Raw genomic sequence first — 15,618 nt, forward strand, 5'->3', positions numbered from 1 at the left:
TACAGACTGCTCACGAGATGCCACAAACCAGTAAAATAAGTGAAAACCTGGCCTGCAGGACGCATTAATTCTCATCAGGGCTACCTAGAGTGACACCACCAACTTGGAGGAGTCAGTGTCATTAGTAACCAACTACATTGGCAACTGCACACATTATGTCACTCCAAGACCATCCCCACATGCTCCAACCAATACCTGTGGAAGACTGCTGAGGTGTGTGCTCTGCTGAGGGCCTGAGATTCCATCCATCCATCCATTATCTGTAACCGCTTATCCAATTTAGGGTCGCGGGGGGTCCAGAGCCTACCTGGAATCATTGGGCGCAAGGCGGGAATACACCCTGGAGGGGACGCCAGTCCTTCACAGGGCAACACAGACACACACACATTCACACCTATGGACACTTTCGAGTCGCCAATCCACCTGCAACGTGTGTTTTTGGACTGTGGGAGGAAACCGGAGCACCCGGAGGAAACCCACGCGGACACGGGGAGAACACACCAACTCCTCACAGACACTGCGACACTACCTGCTGCGCCACCGTGCCGCCCGGGCCTGAGATTCCACAAAGCAAATGAAAACATGGTCTTGAGAACAATGAGTGGCAACATGTTTTGGGCCATTAGAGACACAGCGAGCACATGCTCAGAATATCATCTCTCAATTCAAAAACAGCAGTGATACACAGGGCATGTTGATGGGTATCCAGATCAACACCAATTACAAGACAGTGGCATTGATGCCTCCCTTCCAGGTGCACTGAACAACTTCTACACACGTTTTGAGGCACAGAACAATGTGGTGGTGAGGAAGCCCACCCCTCTTCCCAATGATCATTTACATTTTCTTACCATGACTAATGTGAGGAAATCAAGACCCTGCTGCACACTTACTAGGTCATCTACTGTTCTTGAATTTCCTAACTGCTCTACAGAGAATGCCATAGCCATCACCTTTCATCCGGGGCCCTTCCACCTGGTAAGGTAAGGATGGTAAGGACACATATGTTCAAATGCTGTTCATCATTCAAAACAATCATCCTTCAGCACTTGCTCGGAAAGCTGAACCTATGGGATGCCATCGGAACCTCTGCAATGGGATTCTGCACTTCCTGACTAGGAGACCTCAGTTAGCTTTGATCGCAAGTAATATCTCCAGCACCAACATGTGGAACACTCAGGCAACCAGAACTGCATGCTCAGTATATTGCTTGTCTTTTTACCCTGCTGACTCAAGATTGTGCAGCAATGCAGAAATCAAATCACATCATCAGATTCGCTGATGAGATGACTGTGATGGGTCTCATCAGCAAAAATGATTAGTGAGCATTAAGAGAGGAAGTGCAGCAGCAAATGGACTGGAGCACCAAAATCTTTGGTGAGCACCTAGCAGAGAATCTCAACTAGTCCCTCACACCAGACAGCTCCATAACCAAGAAAGCCCAGCTGCACTGCTGCTTTCTGTAATGGCTGAGGGAAACCTATCTCCCACCTCCCATCCAATAGATGTTATTTTATGATTATAAAATAAAGAACATACGTTCTTTACCTGGATTGAAGTGTATTTACACATTAGAGCCCACTTTCTATGTTTTATTTTATCTTCATGTGGTAACTGATCAATATAGTGGATGATATTTGATAGGAAAGATGTAGACAGACAGATGAGAGCTTGTTAGTTTCAGGATAATCTCAGAAATTCAGTGATACCAGGTTTAAACATACAAGTTGTATAACCACAGATATATATATATATATTTTTTACTAGAGGTGATTTGTTTTACCCCAAATTTAAGATTACAAATATTTCCTATATATTTATATAATATATAGAAATCTCAACATTTGACTGAATAATAATTTGTCAGTTCATAATCCCAAGAACCATCTCATTGATTTGATGAATGATTTATAAATTTTAGTGACATTTATTTTTGTACAGATTATTAATTTCCCATTCCCTTTCATATAGCTGTTTTCATTTTGTGTTTTATATTTGAAGCTGATTCCTCATTAGTTGTTCAGATTTAACATAATAATACTGCTCAGGTGAAAAGAGGATAGTTCCAGCTTTCATATGAGACCTTCATATTGTATCTGCCTTATAGAGTATGACATTTATGAAGTGAAGAACATGAAAAATGCAAGTCTGGAACCACCAGTATGTAGAAAGTTTCAGTTCAGTTTGAAACTGCATTTCACAGAGAGATAACTATATTCATGAAAAGGACACATTTATTAAAAGTAACATCATCTGACTTTTATTTAATTTTGTTTTGGTCATTTGATTTTATCCATGTTTATTTTTTTTGTTGTAATTTTCCCTGCTTGTGCTATATGAAGCTTATGTGCCTGGAGCATTAATAATAATGATAATAACAATAACAACAACAACAACAACAATAATATAATAATCAAAAACATATAATGTATTTTTCTGTGATTGAATTATAATGCCAGATTGTTTAATGTTTAATAGAAACATTCCCATGTTCATTATCTATAATTAAAACTCTATGAGCAGGCAAACCATATTTAATTTCATGAAATTTAATTTAAATATGATTTTACAATTCATAAAAAAATACAACCCCCCACCCCATGTTAAATTCATCATTCATTCATCGTATGTAATCTGTCAGAGTCTAAGAATTTGGGACTTTTATTTTAACTGTAGAGAGCCGGTAAAGAACAGGTGATCGCTCAGACTGACCAATGAGGTGTAAAGTGTGCTTTAAGCCTGCCCATTCTCCCCAGTCATAATATTGAACTATATGCAAAACGTGGATTTAGCGTTTTTTTTTCTCCCATTCTCCATTCAGTCCAAGAACCAAACTAATAAAATGTACATGGACCCTGTCACCACCACCAGTTCAAAACAAGACGCAGCAGACCACGCATGCACGTTATATCGATTTGCCGTCTGCTCTATGCATTTTGCCTGTGAGTCCAGTAACGTTTTTTTTTTTACTTTTCTCACGTTCCAATTTGTGTTTGTAATCTAAGAATCAAACCCGTAATAATTCAAGTTGTCTGCATAAGTCTTTATAATCTTAATTTTTTGATCGTATAATCGTATACTTTTGGGTACAAATTAAATATATTAAGTACGAATGTAGATGAGCATACACAAGTTTAATTTTGACTGTAATCTTCATAGATGGTGCTAGCTGCATACCCAAGTGTAAATGCTAGAAGAACAGTTATTTTATTCAGTAACCATTATTTAAGTTACCAAACAGCTGTTATACTGAGACCTAGTGTCCTGGTTGTATGTGAAATACTTTGGAGCATAAACTGGGTTATTACTTGATTTTAAAGCTATTTGATTATACAGGTCATGTGAGCTGGAAAAATGTAAATATAAATATATTTATTTAATTTTTAATTTTTTTTTTGGTGATAAAAATCACTGGATTGTGTAGTTTCTGACACAGTATGTCATACTGTTACCTGCAGTGTTGCACTGCAGATGCCAAACAAGGCTGATGAAATATATTTGGGGGCTTGTGTGCGTGTGTGTGTTGTGGTGGAGGGCTAGTCGTAAATGGATTTTTCAGCACCTGGAAAGAGGTTACGTCTGTAGTACAACAAGGTGTTATATTCTCCATATCGATGACATGGTTTCATGCTGTAAAACCTCCCTGAAAACAGAGAGGACACCAAAATACAAAAGGCTGTAAATGTATTGCAGAAAAATGTTTTTTCAGACAGCCTTTAATTCTGTGAGATGACATAATGTGATGATGTGATAAGGTGATGACTAATGCAAAATACTTTATCTTTTAGAATAAAGTATTTTGTAGCAATACATCGTTTTCTTAAACGATTCTACATCTCATTTCACAATTATTCTGAGACCTACTGAGATACCAAAACCACTGTGTACAAACATAGCCACTCCAATATGGTGGACCCTGCTCTTTGGAGCATAACCTGGGGGGACTTCAAAACAATTTCTTAATCTCATTTGTGTTAAAATCATACATAATCATTAAAAAAAAAATGTTTGCTATCATTTGATGCTAAAAATGACTATGTGATGGAAATGCAAGGAATGTGTATCCAATTTGCCCAATTCGATTTTTAAGAGTGACACAGAGTGGAAAAAGATTTGCTTAAAATTGCCCCAAAAACATCTTAGGTCAGATTGTTTTATATCTGATCCTGGAACATATAGAGGTGTAAATGTGGTCAGCAGGGAAAACGACCTGCAATCAGTTTCTGATGAGCGAGAAGAAAGGTGTAAAAGAAAATCAATACAGCGCTGAGAGGAATCTTCCAGAGTGGACACTGGGGGACAGTGGGGTCAATCTGCTGACCTCATACTCTCACTGCTTCAGTGTCTTGTTCTCTTACAATTTCACCATAAACACACTCAAACAGAACTGCAGACATAATAAGCTCATAATGAAATACTAATTTCATCTAGGTATAATTACTGGTTATTGGTCATTGTTTATACAGAAAAAAAATATTGTAAATAATGGTGGGTCTGGAGCCTACCAGGTATCACCCTGGACAATTTACCAGTGCATCACAGGGCATTACACACTCATAGCAATGGGCATTTTTGAACAGCTAATCTACCTACCAACATGGACTGTGGGAAGAATCCAAGCCACCCAGAGGAAACCAAGCAGACACTGGGAGAATACACCACACTTCTTATAGACAGAGACCTGAGGCAGGGTGTGAACCCACAACCCTAGGAACTGGGAGCTTTGTGGCAGGAACACTACCTATTACACTACCTTCTTACATTTCCAGGACTTATGGCACTTTTCCACTGTATGGACCCTATTCAACTTGACTCTTTCACATTTCCATTAGGCAAATCTAGTACGAAGTGAGTGGAGTAGGTACTAAATGTGACATGCAAACTAAATTAACACTAAGTGTGCTGGCGAGTGTTACATTTTTACAATTTTTACACAGTGTAGACTGTAAAACAGCAAAGACAGCAAAAACTAGCCTCTTGTAAAATCTCCAAATTATAGTGGCATTAGTTTCTATGAGACTCACCACAGCAGGACGTAAAATAATGTTGTGGTGTTTTGAAGAAGTTCAAATGATCCTTGGATTGGTGCAACAAGGAAAACTTTGATGATCTGTGAGAACTGGGGCATAGAGCCATGTTCAGTCTACAAAAACAACTCGCAAATACACAATGAATATAGCCGAGTCTCTGCTGTTATCATAGGTTTTAAAGCCCATGGTTCCCATTAGAGGTGGGCTACATCACAGGCCACATTTCATGACATAGCTGTGCTAGTGGAAAAGCAACCAGGGAATAGTGTTTCAAGCTGTGCAGAGCCAATGCCATGCAGTATAGAAGCACCATAAGATGTAAACTGTCTTGGTCTTTGTCAACCTCAGTATCCAAGTATTTTCCAATGTTTTGATCAAGGTCTGTCCAAAAGATTTGGTTCACACCTCTCTTTTCAATGACCTGCTTGGCCAGGTCAATTTTTGGGCTGTTCACCTGGTCCCAACTCTAGCTCCATTTCCAGCCTGGAAATGCTGCCTTCACTCCCAACAGGTCCTGAGCCAGTGGTGGTCCATGCCCGCCCTTGGACTGTCCATTTCAGCATTGGCCATTCCCAGCACCAGTTTCATGCTTCATATTCTCACTCAGTTTCTTTCTAGAATAATATACCCTTGAATATATCACACGGATTTGCAAAGTCTTGTTGATTCAGCTGTGTAATACTAAACCGGCTTCCTGTTGTTCTTAGTTGCAGTCACATATCAAGAGTGCTCAACCTTAGGTCTTCCAGTTGGACATTAGCTTTCCAGTTCAGTACTGACCCAAACCCGCTTAATCCTTCTAACCATTCACACCTACATTTAGATTTGCAGTCATGCTAATACAGCATCATTACTAAACTATTTTCCTTTTTTATTGGCTGTTGTTGTAGAAGTACTATTGGCTTTCTGTTCATTTAGTTACTTTTTTGGATTTGTATGTTTTTTTATGTTTATGAAAAATCTACTTGTGTTTTTGTGAATGCATGTGAATTGACCACTGCCTGGGATTACTAAGGATGTGTCCAGAAACCTTAAAAGATATTTCCTATTTCCTACCAGTCCTTGTCTTAGGGGCAATGTTGCTAGCTGTCAAGGTACTGATTGAGAACCGAAAAAAATGTACACAGGAACAGTTTGGCAGCACAACTGGGGTGTGCTTTGAGGACAATGTTGATTGTCTGCAGGAGTATTAGGGAGTGATTTCAGTTGAATGTTGTTTGGCTGCAGGAGTATTACGGGGTGCTTTTAGGATAATGTTGATAGGTAAATATTTTCAGATGAATGCTGATAGGCTGCATGAATATTTATAGTGTTTGTAGGACAACAATGTTATAGGTTTTGGTTTTATTGTGTTGAAGTGAAAGAGCTGCCCATATACTCTGATTCTTCCTACGTTCTGCTTTGTCTGATCTTCTGTTTTAAAGTTTTGTAGATTAAATCCTGAGAGTATTTCACTTAAAATAAATGTGTGTGTGTGTGTGAGAAATGGCTTTTACCTCCATTTTGGGTCTCCAGCTCCTCCATCATGTCACAGGTGGTCCGAGGGGCCGGAGCCTGACTGTGTGCTGCAGGGCAGGATGGGAATGGTGTGCGTGTGCTAATGCGGGTAGTAAAGGGGATATGTGTGGTTTTTTGTGATGTGTATGGATTGTGTGGGTTGTTGCGTGGTGTGTATGGAGTGTGTGTATTTTTGCGGGGAGTGTAGGGAGTGTGTGTAGTGTTCTGTCCTGGTCCTACAGCACTGATCATCTCCGGTTCCTTCTCGTGCGTGTCTTCAGTCTGAACATGAATCCATGGAATCTTACTGTTCATGCACACACACACACACACACACACACACACACACACACACACACACACAAAAGCAGATATTTATATTATTTTTTTACCCACACACAGCACCAATAGCACAATCTTCCATTAACAATTACCCAATTTTCACCCCAATTTTTAGCTAAAACCACATGGAGGAGAAGGAATCATTCTAAGTGATAGGTAAAGGGAGGCATCCACCACTCGGGAGATAAGGTAATTTTTGAAATTACACACACTTACTGGTTTCATTTTTAGAAACAGCATTCTAATGCTAGGCGAACATTTCACCATGGAACAGTCTGAATTTCTTATGCCATGGGTCCTGGTCCATGTTGATGTGGCTGCATTATGTAATGGCTGCAGTGTTGGAGTAGTTATTATAAAAAAATAAAAAATGCTATTAATTTCAAATGACTAATTACTCCCTTCAAATTTTAATGAGATTACTCATTACTTCTTGAAATATATTAATCTCAGTGCTGATTACTTAAATTTTACTCTCCAAAACCTTAAACCTCTGAACCAACTGGAAAGTTCAAGAGAATATCATGTAATTAGTTTAGAAAAAATTAGCCGATGAATCTAACCAGCCTTAAGATTAAAACCACCTCATTGTTTCTACGCTTACTGTACATTCTCTGAGTTCCAATGACCATACAAGAGCACTTTGTAGTTCTACAATATCAGACTGTAACCCATGTTAATCTGCATACTTTGTTTGTTAATGTTGTCTTAGATTAGGTTGTGGATTAGACATAGCAGTGCTGCTGGAGTTTTTTACCCCCAGTGTCACTGCTGGACTGAATAGTAGTGCACCAACTAAAAATATCCAGCCAAGAGCATCCTGTGGGCAACATGTATGAGCCGCAGATAAAGGACACACAAACTGTGTAGCAACAGGTAAGCTACTGCCTCTGACTTTACGTCTAGAAGGTGGACCAACCAATGTCACTGCAGCGGCGAGAATAATTTACCATACTTGCTCTGTAATGGTCCTGTGGTGTTCCTGACCATTGAAGAACATGGATAAAGGGGGCTAAAATGTATGCAGATTAAGAGATTGTAGTACTATTGTTAAACACTGTAGTCAAAGTGTTCCTGTCTAGTCAGTGGAGCTGAAAGAATGGGCAATGAGAGCAGAAACAAAGAAGTTGTCATAAAGTTAAGACTGATGTATAATCTGTATAGAGCAAATTTGAAACTGTGACCTCCTATAATAGATCACATTGTCTTTCAGAGATTTTTTTTCTTCTTAGAATAGGTACAGCAGTTTTTGGGTCAGCTGTAATATATCTAGCCTTTCTCAGGTTTTAGATTGCAAGATGGCCACTCACTGGATTTTTTTCTCTGCTCCCTTCTGTCTAACCTCTACTGACTTGTGATTGAATATCCCACATCAGACATATGTCTGAATATTCAAAACACACAAAATAGTTTTCATTCTGGCATTTGATGCAAATATTATCAGTCAGATAATGAAACTATTCACAAACATTTTGATGATACTCAGTTGATTATCAACAACATTATGGTTAGGGTTAAGTTTAGGAGTAGGTGTGGGTTTTGCCTTGAGGTTAAAATTTGAAATAGGTTTACAGTTAGACATAGATTTAGTAGGATGTTACACACTCAGTGTCAAGTTAACTTGCATTTAGTACTTATTTACTTTAATGATACTTAAAGATATAGTGAGCATCTATAAATTATCACCAGTTAAACATCCAAATAAAGTGTTACTGTATATGTAACAATGAACTAAAAATAATCTAATATTCTGTATGCTCTAAGTGCTTCTTAAGTTTGATACAGCAACCAGATTTCCCCTAATGATATTAAATCGAGACAAAACTGTGTCCAGTTTTGTTTGGCAGTGTTTGTGTGACCAGAACCTCTTCTCATTCTTGTGTTATTTTTTAAACCAGAAATTGTATTTGCCAGAATCATTCAGCAAAAACTGTTATTTATATATTAGCTTATCAGTCATTATTCTGACTGTATTAGCTTCAGTTCCCTGTGTTCAACCCACTTCATTCAGTTTACAATAAAGAAGACCTTCAAGAAAATATTACTGAACAATATTATTGCTATATTACTTTTTAAAATAGCAGATTTATTATATTCTTATTCATATTCTTATGACACATTCCCACGGAAGTCACTTTTCCGCTTCTTAAATTGACATTTCTACATGTCATTGTACAATGTAGGTGAATGCAGTGTTACTAATCTTGCCCAAGGTTTCTGACTGGTAGTGTGTTGTTGTTACCTAGCTGGGAATCAAACCTCATCCTGCTGTGTTGCCCACTACAGCTCCCACCAATTTGACTCAAAATCCCACATTTAACTAATAAATCAGCAAAACTTGTGTGAAGACTGGACTACTTTTAGGAAAATGGGTAACACTTTCTCTGTATGTGCACTGCAAATAATATTAAAGGTTATAGTCCATATCTATAAAATATGACAGTAATAGTCACTTGCATAAACTGTCATACTTATATATTTAATAAAACTTTGTAATCTAAAATTATGCTTAGAATACAATGGATTTGGAACATAGATTCATGCCTTGTTTGTAATGTATTTGTAAAATATATCCAGTAATAACCACATATTTCTAGTATCATACCTTCTGTACTTACATTTTCTTACACCTTACTTAATAGGTACTTACTCTGTACTTATGGTGTGCCTTATTTTTGTAACATACAATAATCACATAGTTCTACTATAGTGCTTTCTCAGTACTTACTTTATCTTACAGCTTACTTAACAAGTACTTACTCTGTATTTACCCAGTAATTAGCAGGCTGTAATTTAAAGTGTTACCAATAAATGTTAGGATTAATTAAAATGAGTATTCATTTTACCGTTTGAATTTGTAGATGAAGAACACAGCCAAACCCACAAAGGCCAGAGAAACCAGCATCAGAGCTGCAGAGCCACTGGGAAGCGCACTAGAGTCCACCAGAGGGGCTAAAACACACACACACACACACACACAGATACAAACATTGTTTGTAGAAGTCAAACTATGTAAAGATTATTTTTTCCTGGCCACTGCCAGCCCTAACTCTCTAAATGTTCTAAATTCCAAACTGGCTCCACAATGTAAATTAATGCACAGAGCTCAGACTGTAAAGGTGAAATGAATTCTTCCACACATTCCCATTCATGTATTGTAAAACCAACATTTTAACAAAAATGCAGTGTTAAAACATATTAGTTTAAGCAGTATTACAAAGCAATGCCAAGTATGTATCAGTTCCCATGCCTTTAACAATAATTAGGAATGGCAAAAGTAAAAAGTATGAATAAAAATTCTCTTCTGGGTATAATTTCAACTGTTTGACTATTAAACCAGTTTGTTTGGCTCAAACCAACTTCAGGTGTCGATTGATGCAAATTTCAGGGACAGATTTTTACAATTTGGAGCTAACATTGCAACCTATCAGAACAATACACGTAAATGCATATGAGCTCTGTTTTGATTGGCTGCCCTGTATTGTGTCTCATTCATAAAGCAAAATGGGTTTGACTCCCGTTCTGGGTGACTGTCTGTGAAAAGTTGGTGTGTTCTCCCCGTGTCTGCGTGGGTTTCCTCCAGGTGCTCCTGTTTCCTCCCACAGTCCAAAAACACACGTTGGTAGGTGGATTGGTGACTCAAAATTGTCCGTAGGTATTAGTGAATGTGTGTGTGTGTCTGTGTTGCCCTGTGAAGGACTGGCACTCCCTCCAGGGTGTATTCCCACCTTGTGTCCAATGATTCCAGGTAGGCTCTGGACCCATCGCGACCCTGAACTGGATAAGCGGTTACAGGGTGAATGGGTGTGGCTAATCTGCTGTAGGCTGAATGGGCAGGGCTATATATATATTTTTTTATTCGTCACCCAAAAATTCTGCATAGGTTCTGGACCCACCATGACCTTGAATTAAAATCATGTGGTTACAGTAGATGAATTAATAAAAGAAACTGACTCTGGAATCAAGCATTGTTTATTGCCAGGGTTGTGGTTGAAAGTAAACGTGTAAACACTTGAAATACCTTTTTAGTATGAATTATTATTTACTCTGCTTTAAAAAAATATTAGGCATATTATAAGAGTAAGTCTTGTGTTTTTAAAATACTTTGTATTGTGATAATTTCACCCAAAAAAATTATCTGCTTTCTTAACACACTTTTTCCACTTTTTTTTTCTTTAAAACATGTGCTCTATACTAAAGATATTACTAATGTAACTTTTAGATTTAAAGGGGACATATTATATAAAAAAAAATCCATTGTTCCATGCATGCACAAATTAATTTTGAAATATGACGCCACCCAGTCAGTTTTCCTTTGTCTGCTAAAGCCTGAAACATGGGATTAAAATGAGCCATTCTAATATTGCTCTGCTTCTTTCGTACAGTAGGAGAATTGATTGTCCCTCTCCCTCACCTGAGTATCCTCTATTACAGCACTGGACCTGTGTTCACATGAGAGCGCAAAGACACGATTAAACAAAGTAAAACAAATGCAAAGAACGCTGACAGGAAAGAGAACAGAGCAAAAAGCACTGAAACCCAGAGCTTCTGCTGCCCTTCCTCAATGCTGGGTTCTTGTGCTGAACTGAACTGTGGCTCATTCTTATTCAAAAGAAAAGGTTGTTCTGAACATGGCTGTCTATACAGGGGAGAATGGTTCTATGTTGTTTGGTCCTTGTGGTATTTTGTCCAATGCATGTCAAAGTTGTGCATTATGCATAGGTTATATTGTGCAAAAGGGGTACATTATGTCCGATTAAAGCAGCAGACTTAAGTCTCCACTTCTGAAAATGTTGTTAAAATGTGTAAATGTTGGCATTTATGTACCTGTTAAAACAATCACTTATTTGTACTCAGCACAGCATTACCTTGACTGTGGATACGCACAATGACTGTGGATAATCTATATGCCAGTCCATAATTTGGGCATCAGCAAATCTCTTTTTCTTGAACCACTCACAAGTATATTGGGAAGCATGAAATGGGGCATTTTCTTGAATGAACATTAGTGTCTTATTCACTAATGTCTTACTCTTGCACAAAGACCCTTCCATTGTGGAAAGAACTGTTGCTCAAAGAAGGTGCAATACATCTTCAATTTCACTCCATGAAAGGGAAAATGAAAAGGGACAATCAGTTAATCGTTGATGATACCAGCCCAGAACGTGACACCCTGTCCCTTCCAGCCCCCGCACTCGCTGTGCTGATACCAGAACCACATTGGAGCAGAATGGCCATTCACCACCCTGCCACTAGCCCAACCAACTAGTACCCCTTATGTTTTACTGCACTTGTCAGTAAATATTACATTTGAGCATTATCTTCATGTATCATTAAGCCCATTTAATCCTATTGTTTTTCTGTCTTACTTTTATTTACATTTATTTGTTTGTTAATTGCAAAACTGGTTTTTATACATTTTCTTCTACATTGTTTTAAACATTTAGAGTCCATTTTTTCTTAATTTCTTCCAATTCACAGCCTTCAACCATTTTCTTGCTGGTGGACAAAGGGATTTTTACAACTTGTCTTTTGATTCTTCTGAGATTTTCAGGTCAGATTTCCAAGTTTCTAAAACTTGTGTTATACACATATTTGCGACCACCTTCACTGATCTGCAGGAACATCTTTAGTGTGTGATGATCATTTTGAATATTTCCTGTTTATGTGCATGCAGAGTTTTTACTAACCCCTTCTTTTGTATAATCTCTGTTTTGCCCATTTTTAAGCTTTGCTTAATAATTGCGAACACTGTGTGCAAACAGAAATTACATGAATTGCTAAAACAGCAAGGGAAGTTAGGGACCTTATGTGACAGTAATTCAGGGGTAATTAGGGACTAATTTGTAGCAGCTGTGCTAATTAATTAAAGGACATATTGACATGTAGCCAAAATACATGCATGCATACTAATTCTGAACACACTGTAAATTCTCTGCCCATTTATTTTCAAGAAGGACTACGATCATTTAAATTTTCTTTGCACTAATTAAATAAAAAAATGTTAATAGTTACATTAAGAATTTCTTTCTAATGATGTTACATTACTAAATTTTAAATACACATAAATGTTGTAATTTTCAAATACACCAAAAAGCAGTGCAGGTCATATGGAAAAACTAAAAAAATAGTTAGATATTCTGAGTTAATTTGTTTGATTCTCTTTGCAGTTACACATCTCAGCATACACTGAAGCTAAGTGTTTATATAATTTTATAATAGGAATGTTGTTGGTGGTTAAGTAGTAAATATGACTTCTTTTGAGTGCTTGGCTGAAGATAAGCCCACTGCATACAATGGGTCCCTACAAAGTGATTTATGATTAAATAACAACTAAATGCTTTTTGAGTAATAAAAATCTGATTATGGCATTTGACTTTTATCTACAGAAAACACTTGTGTGTCATCTAGAATCCCAAGTTTACCAGTGGTAAATACGACTTTGTCTCCCGTTTGGAAGCAATTTACAGGGGGATTTACCTGGAAACTTTTTTCAAAAGCAGTAACCTACAATGCGTATACATGCATGCCAATAATCCAATCAATATTGAATTTTTGGAGTTATCAGACTATTCAAATGGGCATATAATTTTTCTTAGTCTGAGCACTGACAAAAAAAAACAAAACGGATGCTAGTTTTTAAAAAGGTCATCTCCATCTTTATGGACAGAGAAGGAACTAATTGGACAGCAGTATTCACAGGAAACCATAAAATATGCACACATTTGTCAGTAAAACCATAAAAAAACAAGCAGGAAGAAGTCATTTTACGCCATAGTTTTCTTATTATCTTCTTACCAAAGTGCACGTTAATACAAACACATTTCTGACAAAATCTGATTTTTTGCAGTTATTGCATCAGATTATTAAGTGCAAGTAAGCATACTCAGTTTTGAAGCAGTGTATTGGCTATTAATCAAGCAAATATGGTAAACATCCTATTTAATTAAAAGTTATACTTTTTGTAATTTGGTCACATATTAAATATCTCACTTTATTTTGGCTTTTTTAATGAAAGGATTTGCATACTTGAGACCGCTTTTAAATGACAGACAATCCTCTTTCCCTGTCTTCTTTTTTTCTCTCCCTCCCTCTCGTTCTCTCTCTCTCTCAAATCACAATTTTTTTCTGGGTAAGTGGGCATGAATTGGTTCAGACACAAAAATTATAGATATCAGAAGTCTTTGGTATTCAGTTACAATGCCTAAATCGGGTGTAAAGTATGTTCATGGGATGGAATACCATTGACAACGTAAAAAAAACAAACAAAAAAAAACGTAACTGATTTTAGTGTTGTAACAAAGCTATGCTCAGAGATAGGCTAAATCCCACTGTATGGAATGCCCCCTCCCCTCCCATATATATATTGCAGCTTAATCTTCATATATTGACTATAAAGCATCCATATTTAATTACAAAAATATGTAATATATGTAAATGAATGCATATGTGAAAATAACAAAAAACAAAACAATAATCTGTTCATTCGTCACTTGGAAGAAGTGACTTTGAACCACACTGAGCAGGAAGGGCTTTTTTCCAGTGTGCTAAGGAGGATTGTGAGGTAGTGACAGGCAAATCAGTCTACATAATATCACACACGTGCACATGCACACACACAAACACGCACCCACCATGTGACCTTTCAGCTGAATTCCGCTGGCATTCTGAACCTTTTCCTGTTCACAGAAATGAAGATGAATTGGTCGACTGAAAAGGGTAAAAGTGTTATTTCTTCTGGTACGAAGAGCAACACTTTCTGATCTTAAACCAGCAACAGTCAGGACCAGTAAAAAGACAAAATCCTCTTCTGCTCCTACTACTGCCATGCCCACTTCCTATATCTGTTCCTTAAAATAGGGGATAAAGGAAGAAATATGGGGAATTGGAAGAAAATATTTCTATTAAGAGAATTGTTGATAAACTGTAAATCTAAATCATACATTATATGATCCGTATTTTTGGACACCATTGTGTTGATAGGTTTGTGTGTTTCCACATGATGCAGTTAAGGCTTCTACATGTCTTGAAAAAATTTACACTAGATGTTGGAATATAACTGTGAGGGTTATTGTGGTCATTAGTGTAGTCAGGTACACAATGAATGTTTAGTTCTTGATCACAAACACCACGCCAATATAAAACAGTTCCATTCAGGTCAATAATGGGAGGCTTTATGCCCCTCCAGCCCATGCTTTGCATTGAACACAGTAACCTTATGCTTATGTATACCTGCATTGGAGCATCCTATTTCATTTCATGCTTTTCTATCAATGGGCAAACAAATAGTGTTTCACAAACTTTTGTTAAAGTCCATGCACCTATCAACCATAACACGATGACCATCTCCTTGTTTCTACACTCATAGTCCATTCTCTTAGCTCCTGTGATTAGACAGGGGCCTTTCGTAACTCTACAATTACAGACTGTGGTCCACCTGTTACTCTTTATGCTTTGTTTTTCACCTTTCACCCTGTTCTTTAATGGTCAGGACCACCACAGAGCAGTTATGATGTGGGTGGTGGATCATTCTCAGTGCTGCAGTGACACTGACATAGTGGTGGTGTTTTAGTGTGTGTTGTGCTAGTACGAGTGGATCAGACACGGCAGTGCTGCTGGAGTTTTTAAACCCCTCAGTGTCACTCTGGACTGAGAATAGTCTAAAAGCATCAGCTCTGTCCACTAATGAAGAACTAAAGGACGGCCAACACAAACTGCAGCGACAGCTAAAGTCTCCGATTTTACATCT

The 15,618-nt window shown here is 37.6% G+C and overlaps 1 protein-coding gene and 1 long non-coding RNA gene across 2 annotated transcripts in view; both read right to left on the reverse strand.

The window, feature by feature from the left end:
• LOC136697077 (uncharacterized) overlaps nt 1-15,618 on the reverse strand; it is a 245,903-nt gene that overhangs the window by 29,438 nt on the left and 200,847 nt on the right. The window lies entirely within an intron of this gene.
• sorcs3b (sortilin related VPS10 domain containing receptor 3b) overlaps nt 1-15,618 on the reverse strand; it is a 158,896-nt gene that overhangs the window by 1,693 nt on the left and 141,585 nt on the right. The window contains exons 25-26 of the mRNA XM_066671900.1: nt 9,716-9,821; nt 6,527-6,834 (exon numbers count right to left, since the gene is read on the reverse strand). Coding sequence (XP_066527997.1) covers nt 6,527-6,834; nt 9,716-9,821 — 414 coding nt within the window. The remainder of the gene's footprint in view (nt 1-6,526; nt 6,835-9,715; nt 9,822-15,618) is intronic.

This window comes from Hoplias malabaricus, chromosome 1, assembly GCF_029633855.1.
Source record: "Hoplias malabaricus isolate fHopMal1 chromosome 1, fHopMal1.hap1, whole genome shotgun sequence".
NCBI classification, from domain to species: domain Eukaryota; kingdom Metazoa; phylum Chordata; class Actinopteri; order Characiformes; family Erythrinidae; genus Hoplias; species Hoplias malabaricus.